Source organism: Poeciliopsis prolifica, unplaced genomic scaffold (assembly GCF_027474105.1).
Source record: "Poeciliopsis prolifica strain line A6 unplaced genomic scaffold, Auburn_PproV2 SCAFFOLD028, whole genome shotgun sequence".
In the NCBI taxonomy this organism is placed as follows: domain Eukaryota; kingdom Metazoa; phylum Chordata; class Actinopteri; order Cyprinodontiformes; family Poeciliidae; genus Poeciliopsis; species Poeciliopsis prolifica.
The window spans coordinates 3,366,321-3,392,934 of record NW_026562403.1 but is presented as its reverse complement, the minus strand read 5'-3'; the positions used below and the strand labels follow the sequence as shown (position 1 = coordinate 3,392,934).

Sequence of the window (26,614 nt, the reverse complement as noted above, 5' to 3'; positions counted from 1 at the left end):
TGACACTCAGAATTTAATGTTGGTTGTTAAACAGAATAATTTTATGAAGAAAATATTACTTTTTCTGATGGGATTCAGAAAAAAAGAAATACTAAGCTTTTTAAGGAGAAAAAGAAGTGGCACAAATAACAGGACAAAATTTACTGTACATATAACTTAGGAAAGTTATTTTATGGAATTTCAACAGGGTCTCCAAACCTGAATTCACCAATGAATCTGCCCTACAAAATTATGTGTTTTGTAGTGGAATAGAGAGTGTTCATGTGCATGTAGGACTGTTAAGAGAAAAATGAAGCAAATTTGCTGCAAGAGTAACTGTAAGAAAAACATTTCTAAATTTAGGAAATAAAAGCTCTTTGTGCTTTGAAAGTGACCACCGTTAAAGTGTATTCTTCACAAGCTGTTCTATTTGAATTTCATAGTTTCATCACATCTGCCATGGGATAAAATCATGCCAAGCAGTAAATCATTGTGTAAATTTAGGCAAATTGAAATTCATGGCATTTGGGCACAAATGACAAGTAGAATGAAAGAGAAAATTGATCAAATTGGCAAGAATTTAATTCAGAATAGACATTTGAAGAGCATAGCTACGCGTGAAACAATAAAGTCTCCTTTGAATTTAGAATTAATTCGGAAACAAACTAAAATAGGTTCTGATGAAAGTGTACATGCTTATGGAAACTATTTTAGATGAAATAGGTGTTACAGAAAATGAATCACGAGGCCAAAGTGAACATTGGTAGAAATCAACAATGTTACAGTTTTGGGATTGTTTTTTGTATATATTTTTTTGTACTTCTGTTTGTGCAGGTTTCAGTAGTAGTTAGAAACTTGCACAAACAGCAGGGTAGCAGGGTTTATTAGCGGATAATAAACAACATATGTTCCACGCCAGACAGATATTCAAAAGGCATCCGAGTATAGGCAAGAAAGCCATCATAACCAAAACTGCGTTAGCCGAGCTGCTAAACAATCAATAAGATGTTGACGGCTGATAGCTTCTTTTCAGAACCAAATTTTAAAAAAAAATCCTACCTCTTTTCCTGTTGACTCTAAATTGGATTTGATATCCATATATCGTTTGAATCCATCCTATTGTGTAATAAACATTTATAAAATATTTTTTCTGGGATATAGCAGAATTGCATAGAAACATAAAAAACTTCCCTTGAAAACAAACACTTCTTCATAGGCATGCAAAACAGAATATATTTGTTTTAAATTCATTGTTATGTGCAAAGTTATGACTTTTGGCTTACTGAATCTCTAGCCAGACCAAAAATTGTGCACACATGAGAAAACTAAGAACTGAAAGTTGAGAGTGGTACATTTGGAGTACACTTACAGGGCTTACCCTCTGCAGTGAGGCAGGATGATAACCAAAAACCTAAAAAAGACATCAAAACAAGTAAGAAGTGTAAGATAATATATATAGAAGCTCCACAGCCAGCCTAGATATACAGCAAAAGTTCTCTAAAGCAGGAGAAAAGTCCTTTGTAGGTCAGAAAATTCTTTGATATAAAGAGTTAGTCACTCAGTCAGAGCACAGGTGACAGAAATGTATTATGCATGAGAGAGGAAGAAACGGCTGGATATAAAAAGAACCATAAGATATTCACACTTACAAATACAGTTTTACACCGTAATTCTTTATGGTAGCTTGCGCCACTTTAATAAATAGACACAGACATACACACAACTTAGTCTGTGGCATTTGAATCACATTTACATAAGAAAATAAACTGTTATGTATGCAGCATGCTCTGGCTCTCTATACATGTTTGCGTGACTTTTCTTGCATGCATAAACAACAGAGCAGCTTCTCTGAACACAGTGACTGTACCCCTCCCTCTGGCCCTGCAGGCAGACTGAGGGCTGCACTTTAGTGCCCACTGACTGTAAAGAGCAAAGTCTCTGATCTCTCCATCTGTTGTTCTGTTCACAGCCAGCCAACAAATGCTCTCGGAAAACCTTTCCAGTGATTAAAAATCACAACATGGATGTGAGCAGCTGCATGGAACATTTTCAGTCCTGGGAAATTTCTTAGTTTTTTTTATTTATTTTTTTCATTCTTTGACTTGCACTACTGACAGTGAATTAGCTTACTGTTATTGATTGCATGAGTATTTATCAACAGAAGATTAATCTTTTAAAATAAATGTAATTTGCCATTTTTCTTGAACACCCATTTGTTCATGGGCTTTCTTAAGGTCTTCATTCAAAAGTCCCATGTTCATTGTCAAGTCTCACTCTGGCTGGTTCAGTTTTAGCCAAGTTGGATTTGTTTCGTTTGGCAGTGTGTGTCTTACTATGCACAGGGATGTGGGCGTGGAATGTGGGATTACCCTGACTAGTTGACACTGTTCCTTCACAACTGATAGAAACATTTGGACCTCAAGATTTGACAATGGAATGATCAATTTTCAGCTTGCAGGATCTCCAAATAGAGACAAATTTGGCAGAGGCTTAACTGGGGAAGACCCAGTTAAAACCATGCCCATGGAGAAGTGGTTCAACTTTCTCCTGCAAAGGAATTTTCTGGTGTGAAAATAAATATTACCAGAATGATGTTTTATATCTACCTTCTTATTGTTTTATATTTTTTCTTTTACTGTTATGTATTACTTGTTCAGTGAACTTTCAAATAAAATGTGTTATTATTATTATTATTATTATTATTATTATTATTATTATTATTAGCACTACTAGTAGTAGTAGCAGTAGTAGTACAGTAGTATATAATACCCCTACATTGATACAGTAATAATTAAGTGACCTGTGAACTACAAGGATGATCTACAGCCTCCCCTTCAATAGTAAGATTAGAATGGCACAGAAAATGGCAGTATGACTTCCTGCTACATTGATGGCGGTCTTTTGATGAAATTAACTCATCAACAAGCCTAAACATAAACCACATATGTGGGCAGCAGGTTGGATGTAGCCGACATGAGAAACCAATGAATCTCTGCAAAAATTCAGACATTAAACAGATGATCAAAGAGCAAACAGAAGATTGCTTGGATACTCTTACTCTAGGCTGCCTTTGTGGGGTAGTAGCCAAAGAACTGTGTGCAGCCCCTAATAATTAGCCTTTTTACCAGCTGGACACTGTGAATCTTTCATCTGTCTCTTATCTCCAGTGCCAGACAGAGAAAAATTGTGGCCTTCACCACAGTACTTGGCTTCTTTCTTTACCCTGACCATTTCCCCTTATTAAAGTTCCATAGTACCATGTGGCCCAATGTGATACCAAAGAAGAGTGAGTCTTTTTTTTGTCAGCCTAATTCTAATTTTGCCTGATGACTTTGCCCTCACTGTGGTATTTATGGACCAGCAACTTGAAAGGTTCTTTAATCATATTAGAATTGTGATAAAGTGGTCATTGTGCTCCTCAAGTGGGGATGATTAAGAATTTATTGCAAGGTTCACACAGGGAAGACAAAATGCTGCAGTTACATAAGACGGAAAAAACTCTTAGTGGCAGCATATCACGACATAAACCAAGTAAATATAGTAACCTGCATATATTTTGCTGTTTGCAATGTCCTTGTCAATACACTTTGTTTATAGAAAAATACCTGTGATATTATAGAAATAACTTAACATTCAGAAATAAAGGATCAAGCTTCCAGATTTCAGTAAGTACTGCAATATTATAAGGTTTTTTTTTTTGCAAATTTTTACAGAATTATAATTTTAGAAAATCTATGAAATTACAATACCATTACATGATTTACTGTTTTTACTGGAGTAAGGTATTCTCCACTCTTTCCATTTTAACATCAAGTAGTATGAAGAAATAATTTCACATGATTATGAGATGTGTAAAACATATTTAAAAGGAAATAGCAAAACAAGACAAAAACAAGAAGAGAAAGTTTCACAAATATTGTTAATTTTTTTTCACTTAGATTAGTTTTGTTTCTTAGTGAAACAGACAAAAGACAACATTGTAGACAGACATATTTATCCTACTGACAACCATTTTCTGTCTGACATGATTCCCATTTAGATTTGCCTTTGACAAGCTAGTCCCAATATTTCTGTGCATTAGAATGTTTCATATCCGCTCATAGTCATTCCGCTCACAGCACAGAAATCCCAGAACACGCTACGCCAAAAACTAGAGATAAATAAGTAATGAAATCATGAGTACAGGGAAAAACAACAGCAAAAATTGAAGACAATATGAGAACACTGAGTGTACATAGAACAGAAAAAAGACAAATGAAAATGACTGCACATCTTATCTTTGAGATGTTTTATCGTCTCTCTCTCTCTCTCTCTCTCTCCCTCTCTCTCTCTCCCTCTCTCTCTCTCTCTCTCTCTCTCTCTCTCCTTTCAAAGATATAGCCTTAGTTTTCACTCAGGAGAATTACACTTTAAACGTGATCCAGCCTGTGTCACCTGATTGCAGTTTCACAAATGTTATTTTTATGAAAATGATTTTTTTTAACCTCAACTTCTTTTCCACGTCCTAATAAGATCTATGGTAAACTGGTCAACTGGGAAAATGCTAAGTTGGTGCAGGAGTGAAGTTGTTGTCGCAAAGACGGTATTTCTGTCAGCCACTTCATAATTATTTACAAAGTAAATTGCAATATCACAGCAATGTCAATGAGTATTTGAGTTTGGCTCTCAGTTTGGACTTGGTGAGAAGGTCTCTGTGCAAAATGTGTTGTTTTTTTTTTCTTGTTTGGTTTCTTATTCAGAAATGTTTCCTTATTGAATGTTTAATATACGACACCACAATTCCTATTTGCTTCAAGGTGTCTATGTTCCTTCATTTCTGTTGGTAAAAATATATATATTTTCCTTTTTTTTTCATCTACTTTAACTAGTGGCATTAGCAAAGAAAACTGTGTGAATTTTGTCTTCGGCTGTGACGTGTCCCTGACACCTTTTGTGAATGAGTCTCTGTTTAAATGTTGTGTTTTCTCCTTGCAGTCGATTCGCTGGAAGGGGTTTAAAATGATCAAGCCCCACCCACCAGGTGAGCAAGGAAGTTTGTATGAGCATCTTTGTGTTGGTGTGACTCTGAGCCTCGCTCCCGCTCCCGTTTTAATCAATGCCACTTTCTGTTCTTTTACCACCTGCTTGTGTTGTTTTGGTCTGGGAATCATAAGCTGGGTTTTCTGGTTTCTGGTTGTAGGGTGAGGCATCCTGTGAGGCAGGGTGAGGGGAATGGCTCGAATCCCACAGCCAACTGCTGGCTTCAGCCACACTTTTGTTTATTTTGCCACGATTCCCAGTACCACCTGGTTGAATAAAACCTCTTTGTTACATGTAAATTGGTCTGGACTCCTTATGTTTGTCATGTATGGACTGTAACAAAGGCATTTTCACCACATTTATGGCCAGTATTTATAAAGATTTGTAAAAATCCCTTGTAATAAATTTTGTTTGTTTATTGTAGTAGAATCTCATACCTAAAGTTTTATCAAAATCCTACTTTTAATTTGTGTATATTCATTCAGTTTGGAAATATACCATTTTAAGAAATTATTGTTTCTATACTTAAGGCATTCATAGCCTTAATAATTTGTAATGTGTATGCAGGGCATTAATGCATGCCTCTTAAAATGTAATAGGCTGCTAAATATTGCATCCAAGGTGTCCCTCGAGAGTGTGGTATTACACACATGGATATTGTGTGGCGTAGATAACCTGAACATAATGTTTGCAGATATTATCTATCTACAATTTCACAAAGCTATTGATTTTACATTTAGACGTTTGCTAAAGTTGAACAACATTCATCTTTCTATGTTGAGTTACTTTGGCTGAGATGAGAAGGTCAGATGAGACAATTTCCAACTAAGATGAATGTATTCTAATAAATGTGGCCTATATTACTGATGCTTTTTTTTTTACTTCAGCCTCAGCGTATTCATGATCACAATCCTTTCTCAGTTATGTACTTGGTATACATTTCACAGAAACAAATCTCTATAAAGCTTTTCTATTCTTAAATGTTTTTCAGCTACATAGATGTGTGCTTGCTTTTAGTAAGTGATATAGACATGCTTTTCATCTCATGAACCACACAAATGGTTCAATTGAGCAAACATTGCTTCAGGAAACAGCAACACGAAGGTAGGAACTGAACCAAAGATATCTGATAAAAGCAAATATGCTTTCAGCTTTAAAACACCAATCATCATGTATTTCTTTCTGTCTGGAGAAGAGTAAAAATCCACTCTGTCTGTGACATTTCAAGAAACATCCTGCCGTTCGTCTTGTGAAGAACTGCTGTGATATAACACTAATGAAGAGTTCAAGTCTGAACTGCTAGAATAAATTTAAATAGTCCTTGACGTAAGGTGTGAACTTCAGAGCAACACAAATGAAGCGTTAATTAGATAACAAGTGTCCTCAAGTGACACTGTTCTCTTCACTGATGATGTTTCCTTTTTTGCTGATGGTACTGTACCACATTATCACTAATGTTGCTACACTGTTGTCATTTTTAAAACAGAGGAACCATAAAGACAGTATGCATCCTAAAGGTTGTAGAAGTGCCCTTGTTATAAAACAAAAGCAGAGACTCCAAATGACTCAGTAATTAAAATGTCATTAATTTGTGGTGTCTTATCAGACCTCCCAGACAGCTCTTAATACGAGCCTGCAATGGAGATATGGTTTTGTTGTTTCTAGAAAGCGCCACATGCTCCTTCCGATTCACACATCAGCTATCTCAAAAATAGGATACGTGGCTGAAGCAGACTGCACGGCAGTTTGACAATTAACCAATTACATTTCTTCTATGCAGGACCAGGATAGGTTTGTAGAAATGGTATCCTCATGCAGATATCTCATTAAAGAAGTAAATTAGGTTTCATGATTAGTTGCTTTGATGATTCATGGCCCTTTCACTTCACGCCTTAGACACACGCTCACACATAGACGAAGGTGTGTAATGTTCGCATATATATCACAGATATTGTAAAAACAAACATTTAAAATGTGCACACACACATTTCTCGTGTCAGGCACACAGTAAGAGGGAAAGGCTGGCACATTGTCAGGCTGATATTTCTATTCTGTGTTATAACCGGAAATGCAAGCTGATATTTTTTTTTGCTACTTTCACCGTGAAACTGCTCTTCTGTAGCATGGAAATATGTGTAGAAGTCTCTATATTCTTGTTTTTATGTTTTTTTGTTACCTCTTTGTGATAAAATAAATAAAAAGTCAGTCAATATGAAGAAATCCACCAGAATGTAATACACTAATAAAAATTATGTCAGTCCACTGTCAGAACATTTAATTGTTTGTGTTTCATGCTGCTTTTATTGTCATTTTTGCAAATGTCCTTTTATTGTCCGGTACCTCAAGCAGGTGTTTTGTATTTGCATCTGTACAAAAGAGTCAAACCAATGGGGGAAATGAACTCTGGTTCGTTCAAAGTGGACCAAATGTGGTAGGTATGAAAGACCCAATGAAGGTGGTTAATGTTTTAGAATCTAAAAAGCATTTCGAAAGAAACTTTTCTTCAAAAAGAAAATATGGTATATTTTCAAGAAAATATACCAAGCTGTGGAAAAGTTGAATTCGGTTCCTGAGTGATTGCAGGTAATTTAAGGTCTAATTTATTTCTCTGAGTCCACTCTAATGTCCACTTCTCAGTGAACCCTGTAAATCTTTCTTTTATATTACTTCTATTTAGAGTAGTGTCAAACACACAGGAGATAAAGGAAACAATAGATCCGGTCGTGAGCAGAAGAAGAAAAGCCGTAGTGACACTTGTTTTCATGAATTACAGTGAGGAGAGATTTTCTCTCTGTCAGATAAGTTATCTTTGAGGCACAAGAAGGACATATTCAGTGAAAAATCACCTTAGTCATCCCCCCCCCCACACCCTTCTGTGAAGTCTGAATATAAACTATAAAGAGTTATTGAAACCTAAAGGCTGCAATGAACATTTCACATCTCTGAGTGGAATGCTGTGGTTCAACTCAGATAATAACATGATCTAGTTTATGTCTTGCAAATCTAAAGTTCTGTAAAAATTGAATGTTTTAGTTAAAATTGAACAGGGATGGCAATTTTGCCTGTAGTACATCTTTTCATCGTTAATTATATAAATTTACCTTTAAAATGCAGTTATTTTTGGTTTCTGAATGCATTTTCTTTTGTTTTTGAGAGTACAAAGGAATTTTGTGTTATTGCTTTATACTTTCCTTAAAGCTTTTACTTTGTTTTTCACAAAATGTTATGCATGAAATGTTTGTTCAAGAGTTGCTATGAACCAGTGCACGCAATGATTACTCGGTCAGAAACACTGACTTGCGGTGAGGTGCAAAGCTGGTGAGGAACTGACTTAATCATAATGAGATGTACAAATATAGACCCCCTGCATGTTATTGTTTACATAAGGAAATTTTGCGCATGTGAACAACACTGGAGGGCAAAAAGACAATTATTTTCCATGCCATCCATTGCTGTGCTGCCATAGTAGAATAATTCAGTTAACTCAATGAAACATAGAAATTTAGGCAGTATTCATATTATGTTCCACTGCAAAAAATCTTCACAAAATGTTATGCATGAAATGTTTGTTCAAGCTATGAACCAGTGCACGCAATGATTACTTGGTCAGAAACACTGACTTGCGGTTATGTAAGTGTTATTATAACACTGTAGATTATATAATGTATATAACATTGTATATACAGTGTTATATAATTTTATACATGCAAATGTAAAATATGTGATAAATATTGTTTTCCTGCTACTCTCCTCTGATTCACATGACATTGTACATGTAGGGATACAGCATTGTATTTTCCTCAAATGACCCTTCAAATCAGAGGGTCATTTCCCAAGAGCACCCCGTCGGCCAATTCCTGTATAATTTAACTGTCATACTGCATCTGCATCCATAGTGGAGCTGCTGAATCCTGAGTAGAAAAAGCTCTCATTAGTGTTCCAGCGAACTCTGATTGCTGATTGACCAGACAGAGATTGCAGGCATCAAAGCTATTTCCTCTTCCCGTTATATCCATACTACACATTTGCTTCTTCATCATCTTCCAACGCCTCTCAAGATTGATTTTGGGCACAGACTAATACCAAATATCACTTTTTTGGATGATAACTCGGTCACTCCAGTCTGTCAATTTAAACAACCAGTGAAAGAAAGAAAATGAATTCCCTTTTTTAATAAGAAAAAGACGGAATGAAACAGATGGATCGCAGCAGCCTGAGTATAGTGTTTTAATTTAAAGTACTCTGTTATGAAGTTACAATAATATTTTCACCTCTGGTAAAATTATAGCTCCATTTTTCCTTAGAAACATAATTGAAAAGAATTACCTTTCTTACTAAATGTAGATGTTGATTGATTTAGCTGACTATTTTTTTAGTAGTTACTGCAATTTATTTCAGTGTAAGTGTTTTGGTTTTCATTTTGTGTGTTCTGTCAGAATATAAGTTTCAAGTTTAATGTTGGATCCAAATTTTAATTGGTATAGATGAAGGTGCAACTGGTTTGCACATTGCTTTAAAGTTTAATTCTATACCCAAATGATTCAGTATCTGGGCATAGAATACTCAGATACTGAATCACTCATTATTGAAACTACATTTCTGGCTCATTCTGCAAAAACATGAACTTCCATTCAAGAATCAAATCTTTTTCTCCAATGAGATGTATTTTGTGTAAACATTTAAAGAGAGATGTTCACGAGCTTTCATTCATTGAATGAGTTTTTAGTGTTTTTTTAAATGTTTTTTTAGAGCTGCATAGCTGCTTCTCCATGAGAGCAACTTTAACTAGTCCTTGCTAAGTTCACCCAGGCTGGATTCATTTCTGCAAGACTCTTCTCCGTTTTTCACACTCATTTCAGGTGTGGCACAAGTCGCGGATCACATGCAAGGGATTTGACTGACAGCAGACTGGTTGGCCTGTGATTTACATCACTGCAAACTCCAAACAACAATTCAACCACCACATGACATGCCATCTGCTAGAGCTACCAGGAATGTAATTATGAGATTAATCGTGAGCAATGCCAGGGACACATGCGTCAACTTTGGATCTCATCGCCTTGTAAGCAGCACGTCTCTCGGAAGAATGGGGATGCCATGAAGAAGTGAGAAATTGCGAAGCTCTAATTGAGTTGGTGTTCTGTTGGAGTTACTTTTTTGTGATACACATTGGTCTGGTGTAATGTTAAATGCTTTTATGCTTACCATCAACATATAATGGGTTATCTTAATGCTTTTTAAACTCCTGTTGAAATCACAAAGAAGTCAACACACATTAAAAACAACCTTCCAAAGCCATCATATATTACTTTGAAAAGTACATGTCCATTTAAATATAAACTTCTAAAGTACAAGTTTTACATGGAATAAAACAATCTATGCCAAATAAAAGCCTGAGTATAAGTGCCCAAAAACCACATGGGGTGTGTTGACATGTCAAAGTTAAGGTTTTTAATAAAGAAAAATCAAAATCCTCCAAATCAAGAGGCAAAAGTATTGATTCAAAATAAATCTGCTGGTAATGGCTTTCAGCACACCCTATCAATGCAGATAAAAATGTCCAATCCACACCAACACTATTGAGAGGGGATTTGTATGCATTGTTTGATTCTAATTGGGTCCACAGGGGGCTCCAGAGTGGGCAGGCCGAGTTGAACCACCAACTGAAAAAGCTTTTTATAAGAACATTTATAAGCCTATGGGCAACAATGGACAGACACAATTGTACAATGTTGAAAAGCTTCTGCATTTATTTATAGGTCCAGAACACCATTCAACATTCACTGATAACATGCGGCTGGATCGGAGCAAACTACCTTGTGAGTATTTGTTTTCCTACAGCTACAGATAATAGGCTGGGTTTTTAAAACATATAGTCAAATTTACTGTATGAAAAATAGAAAAACTTTTTAGCCCACAGAGTCATGGACAAAGTGGGAAGCAAGTATCATCTTAAGCTTTGTTAGATATAGAGGCCTGATAATAAGTGGTTCATTTAATTGTGGTGTGTGGGAGAACGGAGCCATTTAAAGATATTGGAAGTATCTCTCAAGGACTAGAGTTAGTCACTCATGATTGAAACTACATTTCTGGCTCATCCTGAAAAAACATGAACTTCCATTCATGAATCAAATCTTTTTTGGCCTCCAACAAATGCTCTTATTGAGTTATCCTGTCGACTACTTGGCCTCAACAATGTCTTTGTTCTTGCTACTCACCCGACACAGTATGTAGCGTTCACAACTAATAATTCAACCTGAGCTGTGGATCTCTGCAAATGTTCTGGAGTAACAACTGCACTCTTCACCACAATTAATCTTTCTGATTAATTAAATCTTTGAGATCTTCACATGACAGCTGGATTCATCAAATTACACACAACTGGACTCTGTTTTACAATCAGGTGAATTGTGAAGGCAGGCAGCTACACTGGATTTGGGATTGATCAGAGTAAAGGGATCCTTTGTGAGTACAACCTGAAAAAAATATGGAAATATTCAAGGTGTATAAATGCTTTTGCAAGAAATCGTGAAACAATATAAAAAATGATCTAAATGTCTGATCAAATATGGCAACTGGATTTATTCACAAATCTTTTATTGCGACCTTTATCTTATGCTCATCACTGATGTACAGCTTAAAATATGACCCACATGTAACCCCCATAAACTGTGTGGATCTGTCTGTATGTTTTATGTGATTTTTTTTGTAGTAGACTAATAAGCACATTTAAGCAGCAGTAGAGAAGTTTTCTATTCTAGAATTACTCATAAGTGCTGCTGTGACATGAAATAATTCTGTACATTCTGTTCCGGTGAGTCTGTTTTATTTTCAGTGGCTTACTTACGCAGAATGGCTAACTTGTTGAAGCTAACCTTGCTCAGTTTTTTTAGAACTGGAAAAAAAACAACTTAACTTCAAACCAACCAGTTTGAAGTGTAGCTTTGTAAGTAGCATAGCTCTGTGAAATAAAACTGTTTTATAGTGATGTAATGTTTGTAACCATTTCTGCTAATGTTAAGTTCTTTATCACTGAGGTTCTTGGTTTATTTTAAACGCTAATTCAGTTTTCACAGAGAAAGAAGTAATTGAAAGACCTCACTGATTTCCATGTTGCATTTTTTGTGTGGCTAATATCTGAATGAGCCAGTGGACTTCCAGAAGCAGGAGGGACCCTCCGCCATCTTTGTGACTCGGACTGGTTCTCGGACTCGGACTGAACTGGTTCTGCTGGAGCTGGATCTTTTGGTTGGACCACAGTAAGCTTATTGATCAAAACGGGGGCCCCTAATTCTTTAACTTTTTTTTCATTCCACAAACTCGTCATTCATAAACATAAAAAAAAAAAAAAAAAAAAAAAACCCACCCCCCCAAAAAAAACTGACAACTTACGTGCACATTGACTGAGCTGTAAGTGGAATTTTCTCTGGACAAAAATATATTTAAGTGAGCTTTATTGGTACAATTTAGAAAACTACCCTGATTTTTGAACATTTCTATAAGGGTGAAATATTTTTCTTTTATTATTTGTTGGTAATTGGTGTTACCTGGAGAATATTTTTTTTTTGTGGCTGGGGGAGGCGGAGATAAAGATAAGTTGTTAAAACTTCTATGTGACCCAAGAGCACAAGTAAGTTTACTACCAAATTCATTGCTAATTCGATTAAGTAGTGGTTACACACATATTCAGGCATAGATCAAGATAAAAAGAAAATTCTGCGAAACCTGTAAATCTTGTTCTTTTGAAGAAGCTGTGAATCATTTGAAGCGGTATTGTTGCTTCTAGAGCACGGTGTATTAAGTAAATGAAAAATAAAGTGGTTAATTCTCATAATTGTGATTTGGCAAATTTAAGTTTTTCTTCAAGTCTTACACCACTTCTAATTAATAACTATGAGAAATGTAATTTGTAGTTTCACTGGGAAGTCTCCAATGCACACATCTCGACATTTTCAGGACTCTGAGGACCATATTCTCTGTTTCTGAAACTTTCCACCAGGCTGCAGGTATTGCCTGCAGTTCTGAATATTTTTGGACAGATTTCTGTTCAGGCATTATAAGGGTTTGAAATAGGTGTCTCTCAGAGGCTCTTGACTATTAGTTGACAAGAACTGGAAGCTCACTGGAGGTTCACTCATGTATGTTTCATACACTGCAGCAAAGTTCTTGTCACCTAGATCTCCCAGAGTGGTCATCACCCATTTATCACTCATTCAATCTGGAAATAAGGATATCATCTCCAGATGACATTTTAGTTGGTTTTCTTTCCCTCACCTTCCTATTCTGTTGTGTTTTTATCCTTGTAAATCTATTGTTTTTAACATTTACCTCCCTTGCAATGTAAAAAAAAAATAGCAGAAAACATGAGAGACTGACACATTTACAATTTAAGGCTGCCAGTATCTAAAACCAGTTCCCAGGTTAAAAGCCAGCACTGTCTTCTCTTTTGGCAGAAAACTGGAGTTGTAATTTTGTCTGGTAGCTCTATGGAGAGTTAAAGCAAGAAATAAACAATATCTCCATAAAGTTCAGGGAAAAGATTCTAGGCAGTTGCTCTGCACATTCATATTAAATATATTTTCCTGGGTTCATTAGCCGCTCTCTGAAATGTACCTCATCATTGACACAGTCTCTATTCAGACCTTGTAAAGTGCCTTTGGTGATCTAGATGTAAATAGATCAGCCTAACTACAACAATTCACATCTGGTGTTAAAGTCTGTCCTCACTGATCAGATCATGTTAGTGCATGAACACGCAACTAAACAGTTAAAACACATCCCATCAGGGTCTGCCAGCTAAGCAATAGATTCTGATTATCTAAGTCTATAATCACAGGTAATTCAGTCACTCACAATTTACCAGTAAAACATAGCTATTGCCTAATAAGAATAAAAATGTGAATACTTTCTTGTCTGGAAGAAGTCATTCAACAACAGCTACACCATGTCAACTCTATATGCCTAAGGGGATTTTCTCAATCTTAATCATTATGGTTGCAGCTTGTCCAAAATAACTAAAACAAAAGCTCTTACTGGCATTGAAAAACACAATTGCATCATTTCACTCCCCATCTCTTTGGATTTGTTTCCTTTCTGTCTGTCACACAGTTTATTGCAATGTTCTGCTGAATGTGGTTAATGCCCTAAATGGATCTTCAAAACATACAGAGCCTTTAGAATTGCTACTTTGCATCTAGGGAAAAAAAGTACTCCTTCAATCCTCGTCTTTATGTTTTGTCTATAATTTTACCTTTTTTTTGGGGGGGGGGTTTCATACCGACTAATTTTTCAAATTGACTTAAGGTTTCATGTCTTTTTATATGTCACTTTTCATTTTATGTTTGGAGATTATGTACAACATATTGGACGGTGAGAACCATATTTAAATGTACTACATGAGAGTAGTTGAGCAATTATGGCTAAAATTTTCTTCTGTTGTAGTTTGAGTTATGTGCTACAAATTCTTGACAAGATTTATTAATAGAAATGAAAGAGAATAAATAATGCATAATTTCCAGTGCTGAAGTGTCAGTGTAAAATGATATTACCACAGCAGTGACACCAGGTCCTTTGTAGGTAAATGAACCTTATGAGATCAACATTACATTATGCTTCACTCTCAGCACAGCAGGTAAGTTACAATTAGCTTTGCAAACAATCAGAACCAGCATGACAGAGACAATTTTGTTATTCTTCTTCCCAGTGACAAACATATTTTAGAGTACAATAGTTCATTAGTCTGAAGATTTTAATCTGAGCTAACACCACCTCATCAAGAAGCATTTTGCTTATAAATTTTAGGCAACAAAATGCCAATTTCTTTGAAGTAAAAATATTTTTTAATTAACAGAGATTTTTCAGATTGTTGTTTGAGTTTCAATTGTTCTCTTTTTATCTCACATTAGATTTGGTTCTTGTTCTTAAATGATAACGATTGAAATGTCTGTTCCCTTTTAGCTGTAGAACAAGAATCTTCTTTTAAAATTGTTTGCAAAGTCTCTTTGAAGGAATCAATTTACTGTATTTTTGAACTAAATTTATTGGTCATATATTGTTAAAAGACTGTGTTGAAGAATAAAAAATACAGAAAGAAGTCAGAGTAAAGGAGGAGAACATGGTTCCATCAGTTCTCCCAGGCAGCCGCTTATGGAGGCCCGCAGAGCCAAGATTCAAACCGGAGAACTACTTGCTGTGAGGTAACAGTGGCATCCAACACACCTAACAACCCATTTCAGGTGTTTTTCTATTTGTGTCCTTTGTACCTTACATTAATTCTGCAATTTCTAAAACGCTGGTAAAATTTTTACATTCTGTGACAGACAGAGGTTGAAAGCTCCAAAGAATAAAACATAGTGTAGCTGAAAGTCTTGCTCTTCCTGTTTCTTGCACCCTACATTTTCTTCCAAAATTTTCTTAACATGTCATAGAAAATACAGTTTCCATTTTAAAACCCCTCTCTGATACTGTGCCAATTCAATCATTCATTACCAAATTACACACACTCTAGTCTTGCCAACAACGCCACTAAAAAAATAAATTTATTTTTCAGAGGATGCTATTACTATTATCAATTTTTTGTAGCATTTCCTCTTCACTTCAGATCACAAATTGCTTTCTACTAATTTATTTTAGCTGCTAATGCTAGGAGTAGTTGCTCTGGTCTCATGCTTTTTGTGGTGCAATACAGCTGGGCGTTTAAGCGAAAGCCTCATATGACGAACCTCGAATAGTTTCATGCTTTCATGCTCTTTCTTAGCAATTATCATCTATTTTAAATGCTCTTAGGTACAACTGGAGCAAAAATAACATGTATCATTTTCACTAGGGGAAAAATTGTTCACACAAGATTGGCCCAGCTCTGCCAACAATACCCCCCAAAAGACTACACAAACAAGATAACAACATCATTATCGCAGAACATGTGAAACCGGTTGGCCCTCAATGCTCAATCCAAGAAACAGACAAATGCAAATGAATTTAGCCCATAAATTGAGGAGCACTGTTTACAGATTGAACAGTAGCATTGCTGTACTGTTCAAAATATAAACTACAAGGGGCCACCGAAGATTTCCCAGATGGGCCAGAACAATGACTAAGGATTTCTCATGTAGTTGTTCCATGGAATAATAATTATTACGAGTATGAGCATCAATATTTGGCCGATGGTTGATCATGGTGAAGCAGTGTCTATGGTTTTTTCTTCTGTCGGTCACTGAGAGCTCTATAATTTATCAGTTTGTTTTCAGTCACTTGAAAGAAAAATTTTCAATTGCTGTTTTTATCCCACTTGGGATTGTGAAATGTATGTCTTCAGTAGTGTGTGAGAAAATGGATGGTCTTAAAAGAAATGGGGATGGAGATAAAATTTTAATGCCTCTCAGAAAAGTATTCTAATATTTGATTCCCACACTATGCCACAAGCACTGTACAGAGTGAAAAGGAGTGGTGAGTACAATTCCCTCCGGTGTTGCTGACCACCTGCTTAGACAGGTGGTCACAGTCTTACAAACTGTGGTCTTTCGGTCATTGATCTTTCTAGCCAATTGTTGAGGCCTCCACCTAAGCCAATGTCTTCTGGAGTTTCTGACAGAGCAGCCAATTGGCTGATTTAGTTAAATGCACTGGAAAAAAACAAAGAACATGATCCTCATAGTGCCGCCTGCTTTATCCAGATGGCAGTGGGTTTGCTGAAGAAGTTGTATGACTAGGCTCTTCAACTCAAACTCCATGGCGATAAGCAAATTGTACGTGGGCCTAATATGAGCTTGTTTCCTAACTCATGTGGGCCAAAGAAGTGCTCTGCACAGGTTTTCAGGACTCTAGCCCTCACACCATCTAATACCATCTGTAGCATCTCCTGATTTGGTTGGAGACAAACTTGTAGAAAAAGAAGTCCAAGACTGAGGTGGGAGATGAAACGTCCGGGTTGTGACAGGAAAGTTGTGGATCAAAGGAGGGTGGGATGTTGGTTTGGCTGGGAACAGGAGAGAAAGAATCTGAGCTTGTTCCTGAACTGAACCTGTTGGAGAATGTGTTCACTTCATTTTCTGTATTCAGGTTCCCATCTGTCAGATCCTATATTTGCTTGAAGCCTGTAATCTTCTTCATCCCTGACCAAAGCACCTCTGATATCGCTCCCTTGTAGTTTGTTCTTTGGCTTCTTCCTGTAATTCTCTTTGCTGTCTCCAATCTTGACTTTGAGCTGTTTCAGTATTCTCCTCAATAATACTCTCTATCCCACCTTGAAGACTTTCTTTTTCTTGTTTAACAGTTCCTTCAGAACTCAGGTGATCCAGGGTTTAGCACAAATGTGTCTCGTTGTTCTGGTGGAGATTGTGTCCACAAGAACTTTATATAATTGGTGTTATGACTGTCTCGTTTTCACGACGAAAATAGGAGATCATGCCAAGAAGGAATATTTATTAAAGATCAATTATAAGGTAAATAAAAACTACAATTAATGCAATAATGCATGTATTGCATTACATGTATGTATACTTGTAAACTCAAATGTGCATGAGAAGCAGAATCCCATGCATCATACTCTGGAAGAGCAGAGATGGAGCCTAGAGAGACAGGAACGAGGAAATGGAATGTGGTTCCGATCCGTAGCACAATAACCCGAACAAGGAGGAAAAAATGAGGGTAGGCACACAACCCAGCCCACAAAGCTTAGGACTGTAGGAGCTACACACTGAGTCATAGTACTTATGTCCTCTTCATATGGCTGGCAAAGAGAAATCCAGTCTGTAATCTCAAAACTACCCTGCAGGGCTTCTTCAGCTTCTTCTGACCACTTTTTCACTGTCCTTTTCTTCACAGGTTATCTCTGAATATTTGTTCATATGGCGAGCATAGAAAAACAAGACTGTGATCTGATTTTCCCAGAGGAGCTTTTGAATTGGAGATATATGAATGCTTGACATTTGCTTAAAACAAATCCAATGTCTTGTTTTCTCTGGTGGAGCAGCTGACAAATTGTTGAAACCTTGGTAGTATAGCAGAGAGTGAGGCATGGTTAAAAACATCAGATTTTGCCATGTACAAATTGGGATGTTGGATATGTTACGACTGCTTGTCCACTTCAGTAAAACACTTATTACTGCATTCCTGATATTTGGAGTTCATCCAACTTGACAGTCAACAATCTTATATTGCCCATTATACAGGGTGATAAAAGGTAGTAAATTAAATTAGCTCAATTTAAGGCCAGTAAAAATAAGAATGCAGGCCAGTAACTAAAGGTAGTAAAAAGTAATGAATTTTCCTCATCCCTTCAAAATATTTAAAATTTTCCATTGATGACACTTATTGTATAAAACATTATAACTACCGAACTGGCAGGACCTGAGCTGTCACTGATAGACTCCAAGGTGCTGTGGTCATGTGTAGTGTCGGCACCGCCTAACGTGTTGAGACTCGCTCGTCATTTTACGAGTCGCCATGGGAAAATATAAGTTTTCACAACTTTGGCTCGATGATCCAAGATTGATCCAGGAATGATCGAAAGGGATTTTGTAAAGTATGCAGGAAAAAAATCTAAATTTGAACTGGGACAACGTGACGGTAATCAAATCACACCGACATGAGCATCCACCATTCATCAGCAGGGGATTCCTGCGCTGGTTTAGGCTCCACCGAGGAGCAGATCCTCGTTTTGTTTTTTTCTGATCTAACACAGCTGTGCTTGATTAATTTTAACGATGATCTAACAGAGTTGATGTGTTGGTCACCGAAACACTGAATTTCACTGCACATGGACATTTGTTTATTTAAACTTTTCAGTGAAATATGACACCCTTGAACCTTGATATCTAGTTTTCCTGGTGATGACAATTAGTAGCAAACTAATACTGAATTGAGAATAAAGCATCGGCTTGTGAAATTGGAATGTCATTGCATTTTACTGATATTCTTTAAAAAAACAAACAAATATCTTCTGAATTTAGGATAAGCACTAAAAATAGTGCTTTCTGTTTTTAACAAGTGCGGTTTTGGTCATGATAAAGTCACAGTTAGACCTTCAAGTAAGTGGGATAAAGTTTTGTCTTACATGATCTGTCATCTTACATAGGTCAGTGCACCAAGTGCAGCTTTCTCACAGATAGTAGATTATAATTTTTAGATTTCGTTTTTAGCCAGTGCCATTTTTTTTTTTGAAATGTTGCTAAACAGAGGAAGGAAGTCTCTGAGTTGGTAACAGTGGGGTCACTATTGATAACTACAAAACTATATTTTTGCTATGATTACATATCATCCTAACAAATGAGCAAAGTGAAGTATATTTGCAAATGTCCACCCAGCTGAACAGCTTCTAAACCCAGAGAGAATAATTGTCAAAAAAAAATTATTTTCTTACAGAAACACAGAAATCAAAGCTTTTAAATAAGAAGAAAAAAATTTGAACTCTAGGTAACATATCAATGCTAACATGCAGCCACCCTGAGAGATGCAATTCTAGAATAGACTTGAATCAGACAAAAAGCATGGCCTTTAACCGGGTTGTGGAGCTGTGGACTCAATTTTTTATTTATGTGGAGTTTCAGTAGAGGTCCCAAGAGCTTGATTGTTCAGTCCACACATGTTTTGTGGGTTTGGTAAAAACTTATGACCATGTCCTTGCTGCAGGATTCTTGGTGCTGGATTTGTTTCATTAGTTACCTAGTCTATGGATCATCAAGTTGTGTTGCATTCTGTGCTTAAATCAAGTTAGTTTACAGAGCAGGATCTTTGTGCTAATCAAACCTATCTCCTTTAGGCTATTGAGCCACAAAAAAGCACTTCAAGTGCTCTGTTCTTCACTTGAAATTACTGCCCGTCTATTACACCTCTGTCTAATTGGATTGAATTTCAGGAAGACTCTTTCACAGATTTACATGTTTTAATAAAACCACAGTGTAAATGGAGTGAGCTGATAACTAAGTGGCAGAGAAGAATTAGCAAAGTTAACTGCCCAATATTTGCATTTCCTGCTATGCAACAGTCAAATCTGCCCTTATGTGTATAAAAGGGATAGAAATACATTTTCTTTTAGTTTGAAAGTGTTTGTCAGTCTATTATGAGTGCATGGTAGGGAAAATAGCCAGAAGCAGGTTTTGGTTACAGGCTAAGTAAAATCAAAAGCAACTACTGTAATTCTTTAACAGCAGCAAATGAACAAAAAAAAAAAAAAAAAAAAAAAAAACATTTGAAGGCAAGTTTTACACATTTTCCCTGCACCCATTTTGCCACACATGGCTCTAGACAATCTATAAATATGACTTCTTAAGGTTTTCTTTGTGCCACTCTTTCATAAGGCCTAGATGTTGAGTGAACAGCAAATCTAGTTGTATAGTTGTATTGTTGACAGTCTCTCCCCTAAGCTTTTCTGATTTGTGCTGTCCTTGCCTGGCCTGTCAGTTTATGTGGACGGCCCTGTCCTGGGAGGTGTGCAGCTGTACAGTTCTCTATTTTAAGATGATGGATTAAACTGAGCTCTATGAGATATCTTAAACCTGGAAAATTGTTTTATAACCAAACCTTTCTTTCAACATGTCCCCAGCCTTATGTCAACCCTGTCTGCTGTGCATCTTGGTCTTTCTGATGCTGCTTATCTACTCAACTTCTCAGAAACTTCTGAGGGCTTCAAATACCTATACCTTCAAATACCTGTACTTACAGTATACAGAAATTAAATTCCACATAGCTGGACTCTATATACCCTTATGGTAATTTCTTGATTTCACAAAAGTCTTTAGGTAGAAGTACCGTACTGAAGGGGGATATTCTGATTTTCATTTGTAAACAGTTTGAAAACCATGCATCATCTCCAGCTTCGTTGCATTCCAGCAAGAAGGCTCTGGGTTCAAATCCTGGTCTTTCTGCGCTGTGCATGTTGACGCGAGGTTCTCTGGTTTCCTTCCACAGTCCAAAACCATGACTGCTGTGTTAAGTGGTCTCTGTTAATTGCTATTACGTGTGTGGTTGTTCCTCCTATGTGTCCTATGTGTTGCCCTGAGATGGACTAGTCATTCGTTTAGGGTGATCTCCGCCTCTCTCCCAAAGACTGAGTGAGGTGCAGCTATAGACAATGAATGGATGGATGTGTCATCACCCTTCTCCTATACAATTATGCAGTACTTTATATTGGTCTAGCAGAGAAAAACTCAACAAAATACATGAAAGTTTGTGTTTTGCAACATGACAAAATTTGAAGAAAAAAGTATGAATACATTTGAATACATATAAGGTACGTTGTCAAGTTGAAAGAAGAGCCAACACTATTTTCACACATATGTTTTTATTTGTCAAACTGAAAGAGTTTGTTTGAAGCAACATTTTTTTTTACTGTACAGTCTCTCCCCCCTATATGCAGGATTAAACCTAACCAGTGTTCAAACTGCTTACTTTTCTAGATGTAGACATAGGAGGTAAGAAACGATTTGTGAACAGATGACACAGAAATACAAAGACAGCATGGCTTCTCACTTTGCTTCCATTTTGAACATGTTAAATGAAGTTTTACAATGTGCAAGACAAACTGACAGGAGGTGTAAAGTAAAAATTAGTTACACTGCAGATATATATGAAGAAAGATTGTGTGGGGTGGACATCTTTGTTATACTGTACTGTTTTCATTTGTACATCATGCAAACGTCCTGGAAACTTTGTAGCAGCCCTGCTCCATCATACATGCTGAAAGTAAAAGCTGGTTACAAAGATTGATCAGTGCAGGTTTTGGCCACGACAGTTATTTGGCAATAAAGCATTTACGGATCACAATTTAAATAGCCCAAAAAATTGTGAGACACAATTAATGCGTTTATTCTCTGCCCACAAACCTACAGAGTGGCAGTCACTGATTCACACTAAGAACAGTTTTCACACAATGACAATCTACAGCAAAGGCGTTCAGTGTAACTTACACAAGTGAATTGTTCAAAGTCATTCCTTTAATATCAGCGACATTACAAAGTAGACGGGTATCACACAAGTGTTTAATATACTGCGTATGCTCGGATCAGCTCCACTTTTCCAACTTATTACAAACATTACTGGGAGATTTTTAACTTCAAAAAAATTTCCTGGCACAAAACCACACTACGTAAATCTTATTGAAATTTTGGACTTGTCTTGATTATTTTAGAATAGACTTCAGTAGGAAAATGTTTGGAGTCAATTTTAACTTGCAGGTTTTCAGATGAAATAATGTAAACAACTGTGGTCATTAGAGAAAAACATGCAGACAAACTATTTGGCTGTTGAGAGAACTTTTGAGAGCCGACGAACCATAAATCAAATCATTTGTGGCACATATCTGAATGTAGCACTCACTAATTTTGGCAGACCAACTTTTAACTACAGAATAGCCAACAAAGCGTGTTTTTTTTCTCACCCAAACAGTAAAAGCGACTTTATGCAGAAAAAAAAAACTGCATAAATGTAAAAGAAACAATCACACTGTTTCTTAATTTGTCACATAATAAAAAATTGTACTTTTCTCGACTTGAAAGGTAGAGAAATGAAAACCATTTCCTGAAACATCAAGCTCAATCTAATCTCTGAAGTACACTATATGTTTTCCATATGATGAGTCTCCATTTGTACAGTGTATTTGTATTGGGATAAAGGGTGTGAAATTTCAGTTCTGATGGTGCACAGTAATTTAATTTTGCTGCGATGTACCATCATAGTTTTGTAAGTTATACTTATTATCTACCCATTTTTAATGAAATTTTATTACTTTGTACAAAATCTGAGTACCTCCAATTGGTCAAATAATTTTATTAATAAAAACAGGTTTTACCCAATGCTGAGAGAGCCTCTATGTCACTCAGTCTGCAAAGGTGAGGGAATCTTTGTTGGTGTAGGCCGAATTTCTACACAACATAGTATGAAAATAAGTAATACCTGCGGCGATTTAGGACCTATGTGTGTGTGGTATGTATTCTGCCTGGTCCTTTGTGAAAAACACGTCAGCCTTTCTTAGTTGGAGATCTCGTCGCCTATTAACAGCATGTATATGTGGAAAACTGATGCTGTAATGATGTTGTTTCTCCCAAAGCAGTGCATTTCTTGTGAAATGCAAATAAAATACAAAATAGTGCAACAAAGTTATAAACTTTTGACCCGACTGGTATTATAGCACATCTGTAATGCCTATGTAATTATTCTATGTAGTTTTGTGTCCTGCAAGCATTACTTTACATAAAAGTACAGTTTTAACACAAAACCTTAAAACTTAGGTACCCTGCAATAAACACTAGAGTTCTCTATTGTTGGTATAGCCCATCATCAATGTTCGATCAAATTACACACTTTTATTAACACAGTCCTGATTTGTTTTCTTTTGAAAATTAGCAAATATTTTCTTTTCATTATAAGACATAAAAAACTTTACTATTTGATGTATGTACATTATGCTGATGACTTTAGTAATTTCTTTCCCTCATCTGCTATTTTCTGTGTACAATAAATTCATAGTATGCTTAGCTGGCCAAACATAATTCAAGTGGTAATATATGTGGGAGTATTGTGAATGATATCTATCCTGAGCTCTTGAATCAATTCATCTTAGTTCTTCAAGACAACATGAGGACGTTACAACACATTTCATAAATCTGACAAGAGAGTAGAAAAAAGGAATGAGCATGTTTTAGAAAAAGACCAGCTATAATCAGAAATAGGGAGCAACGAATCAGATAAATAAATAAAGCCCGTAAGCTTCAGTGTAAGTGCTGCAGTAGAAGTTTTTACCCGCAGTGTTTGCTTGTTGTCTCACAAAGCACTAATCTTTATAAGTTTAAAGTAATGTGTCAGAACTACTTAAAAATGCACATAAAAATATGTCCCTAATTCAAAGCTATTTGCTCTCAGGACTGGAGGTTTTTCATGATTTGTCATAATATACATTTATAATTCATGTACCATGCAGTTTCTTAATCTTTTACATATAATACAGGTATGTCAATAATATTGTGATGAATGTTTTCCTTTGAAGGTATTCATGGCTTGAAGGGGGTTCAATTATGAAATTCAAAACATGTTTCATTATATTTTCTTCCTTGGACAGTTTAGTCATGATACAAAGTTGGTTAATAATGTCCCATGAAGCACGACAGACAGTTTTAACGTCTTTGTTAAAAAGTGACACTGTACAATAGCTTCCACAGTAAAACCACAGTGAGACCCCATTGTGACCCCTAACCCTGACCCAAATATCTTACAGAAGTTCATTCCAAACAGGATGGCAATTTTTGAGAGGAATAAAAAGACAAAGATCACGCTTTTAAGTAGGAAACTGAAACAGTGAAACAGGAGGCAGGTTTGAAATCATTGTACAAAAGAACTAACAAGACCCCACCACAACCTATATGCTTATTCCTTGAAAAAAAATATTGGAAATTAATTTCTTTTTACAGGTTGAACAGTTTATGTTTTAGCAACTGCTTGATATATTCCAGTATTCCAAAGAAGAGGGGGATGATTGACAGAAAGATGGAGAAGGGAGAGACATCACTCTTGCTCTGTGCATCCCAGTATTTCTACACGCAAAGTGATCCTGCCGTACCATGACCAGGGAAGGATCCGCACAAACCGAGCGTAGACTGGGGGATCTATCACATTCTTTCTGTGTGTGTCGTTGTCAAAGTTGCCCTGGAAGACCTGAAAGAGAAGGCAACATGGGGTTAGATGTACTGACTGTAATACACACAAGTAGTGTAATGCTCAGTATGTGCACTTTATATATATATATATATATATATGATTTTTAAAAATTACCACAAATCACTTTGTGGTGAGTCTGTATATGTTAGTTTTTCAACTGAATTACACAATGTTTGCTTTTCAACAATACTTCAGTATACTGAGATGCATCTGTATGTTTTAATGGCATTTTAATGTGCTGACCATAATCATTATCTCTGTGCAACACATTTTGTTCCTCATCCATGTCATGTAAACTATCTTTATATAGTCCCTTTCTAAATTTATGAATATTCCCTTTAATAAATCTTTTAAAAATAGTTTAAGGTTTGACCATCTTAATACATATTCATCACACAGGGACACAAGCTCTCTGGTTTATTATTAAAAGGTTCAATGTGTGCTTAATGACAGCAAGATGAAGTACATTAGAAATAAGTGCATCTGCAGGGGGTTCTTCATTCAAGAATCTGATAATGTCAATTTAACACTTATTATTATGCCTGTGTAATTGGGATGTAATAGGATTCAGTCTGGTGTGGAATAGAAAAGCAGTGGGATAAATCCAAACAGGTGCTGAAAACTGGGATTTACATATTTTCACTTCATTTTAGGCTAATTCCCTTTCAAATATTCATAAGAGCATGAGAAATTTGGCAGAACCGTGATTCAGATTTTGTGTGGTTAGAGTGAATAATCGTAAAGCGTGGAGCATATTTTGCACTTCAACAGTTAAAATAATATTTAAAAAAAGACGTGACAAAAGAAATCAAATTGAACCTGTCAAAATATTTGTGGATGAGTTATAGGTTATTATAGCCTTGGAGAAGATATCTAAATTCCCTTAGGCTCACCATAAAAAAAAAAAAAAAAAAAAAAAACCTTGTAAAAATTAAAAGACGGGATAAAGTCTTGTGAATTGAGTAAATTGTCAAATTTGTCAAGACAGCTGTTTCAACAGTTGCCAAAAGTTTCATTTTGTATTAAAATACTTCTCTGAAATTATTGTGTAAAAAGCTTTCTGCCGATCTAAAATGCTTTAAAAACGCTAATGAAAGTTCAATGGAGAGGTTGCACTTTTTTAATTTTAACACTTCTTCTCCAGCTCGCTGTTAAATCCAAATCTATTTTTAAATTACTCTTTATTAAAAGCTGTGAATATATTTGTTATTTCGCTCACAGGTCAGATTTACTGGTGGGTCCAGTGCCTGCATAGGGCTGGCCCTGGCTCCTGTTATGACCCTGAACTGAAAAGATGATACTAAAGTTTTTTTCTGATGATATTTGCTGGCACAGAAACTGTAATTATTTGCTGCCCTGGAAGAATTAAATTTTTTACTGTCACAGTTTTTCTTCAACAATGAATACAAAACTCAGATTTTGTATTCATTGTTGAAGGCACTTTTAGGTTTAGCCGTATTGGGGTAGGTTCACAATTTTTATCTGCTAGATCAGAGCTCTGTAACCTTCAGCTCTGGAGCTGCAAGTGGAACTATTATGAAACATTTAAACATTGCAATGTATTTTTGTTAAATTTTTTGTGCTATTGTAGAGGAATATAATTATATAAATAGTTAAAAATTGTTTGGCTAACCTAAAAGAAATGTACTGTGTCAAATGGACTGGGTCAGTCCGACCTAGAAGTTAGGAAGGAATTCATATTTGGAGAGAAGTGGAATGACAATCACTTAAAAGAGGAAAAATGTTAACTTTAAGCTGCTGCACCTGAAAGAACCGGGCCTGGAACACCAAAAGAGTTGGAACTTTATTAAAAAAACTGATGTCAAAAGAAGAAGTCACGAGATGTTGGATTTCTGTAACGATGTAAATGTGATGTTTTGGTTCTGGGGATGAGCATTAAATCTCTTCCTGTTTTGGCAATCAGCAGAAGGAATTTGAGTCCCGTTTATTTCTTTATTTATATATTCTA

General features: G+C 36.0%; 1 protein-coding gene across 3 annotated transcripts in view; it reads right to left on the bottom strand.

Annotated features, from left to right (window-relative positions):
• Positions 1–21,258: 21,258 nt before the first annotated feature.
• LOC129371910 (EGF-like repeat and discoidin I-like domain-containing protein 3) overlaps positions 21,259–26,614 on the bottom strand; it is a 124,168-nt gene continuing 118,812 nt past the window's right edge. For all 3 annotated transcript variants that reach the window (XM_055048769.1, XM_055048767.1, XM_055048768.1), the window contains one exon: positions 21,259–24,642. In XM_055048769.1, the coding sequence (XP_054904744.1) occupies positions 24,493–24,642 (150 nt within the window). In that variant the 3' untranslated portion in view covers positions 21,259–24,492. The remainder of the gene's footprint in view (positions 24,643–26,614) is intronic.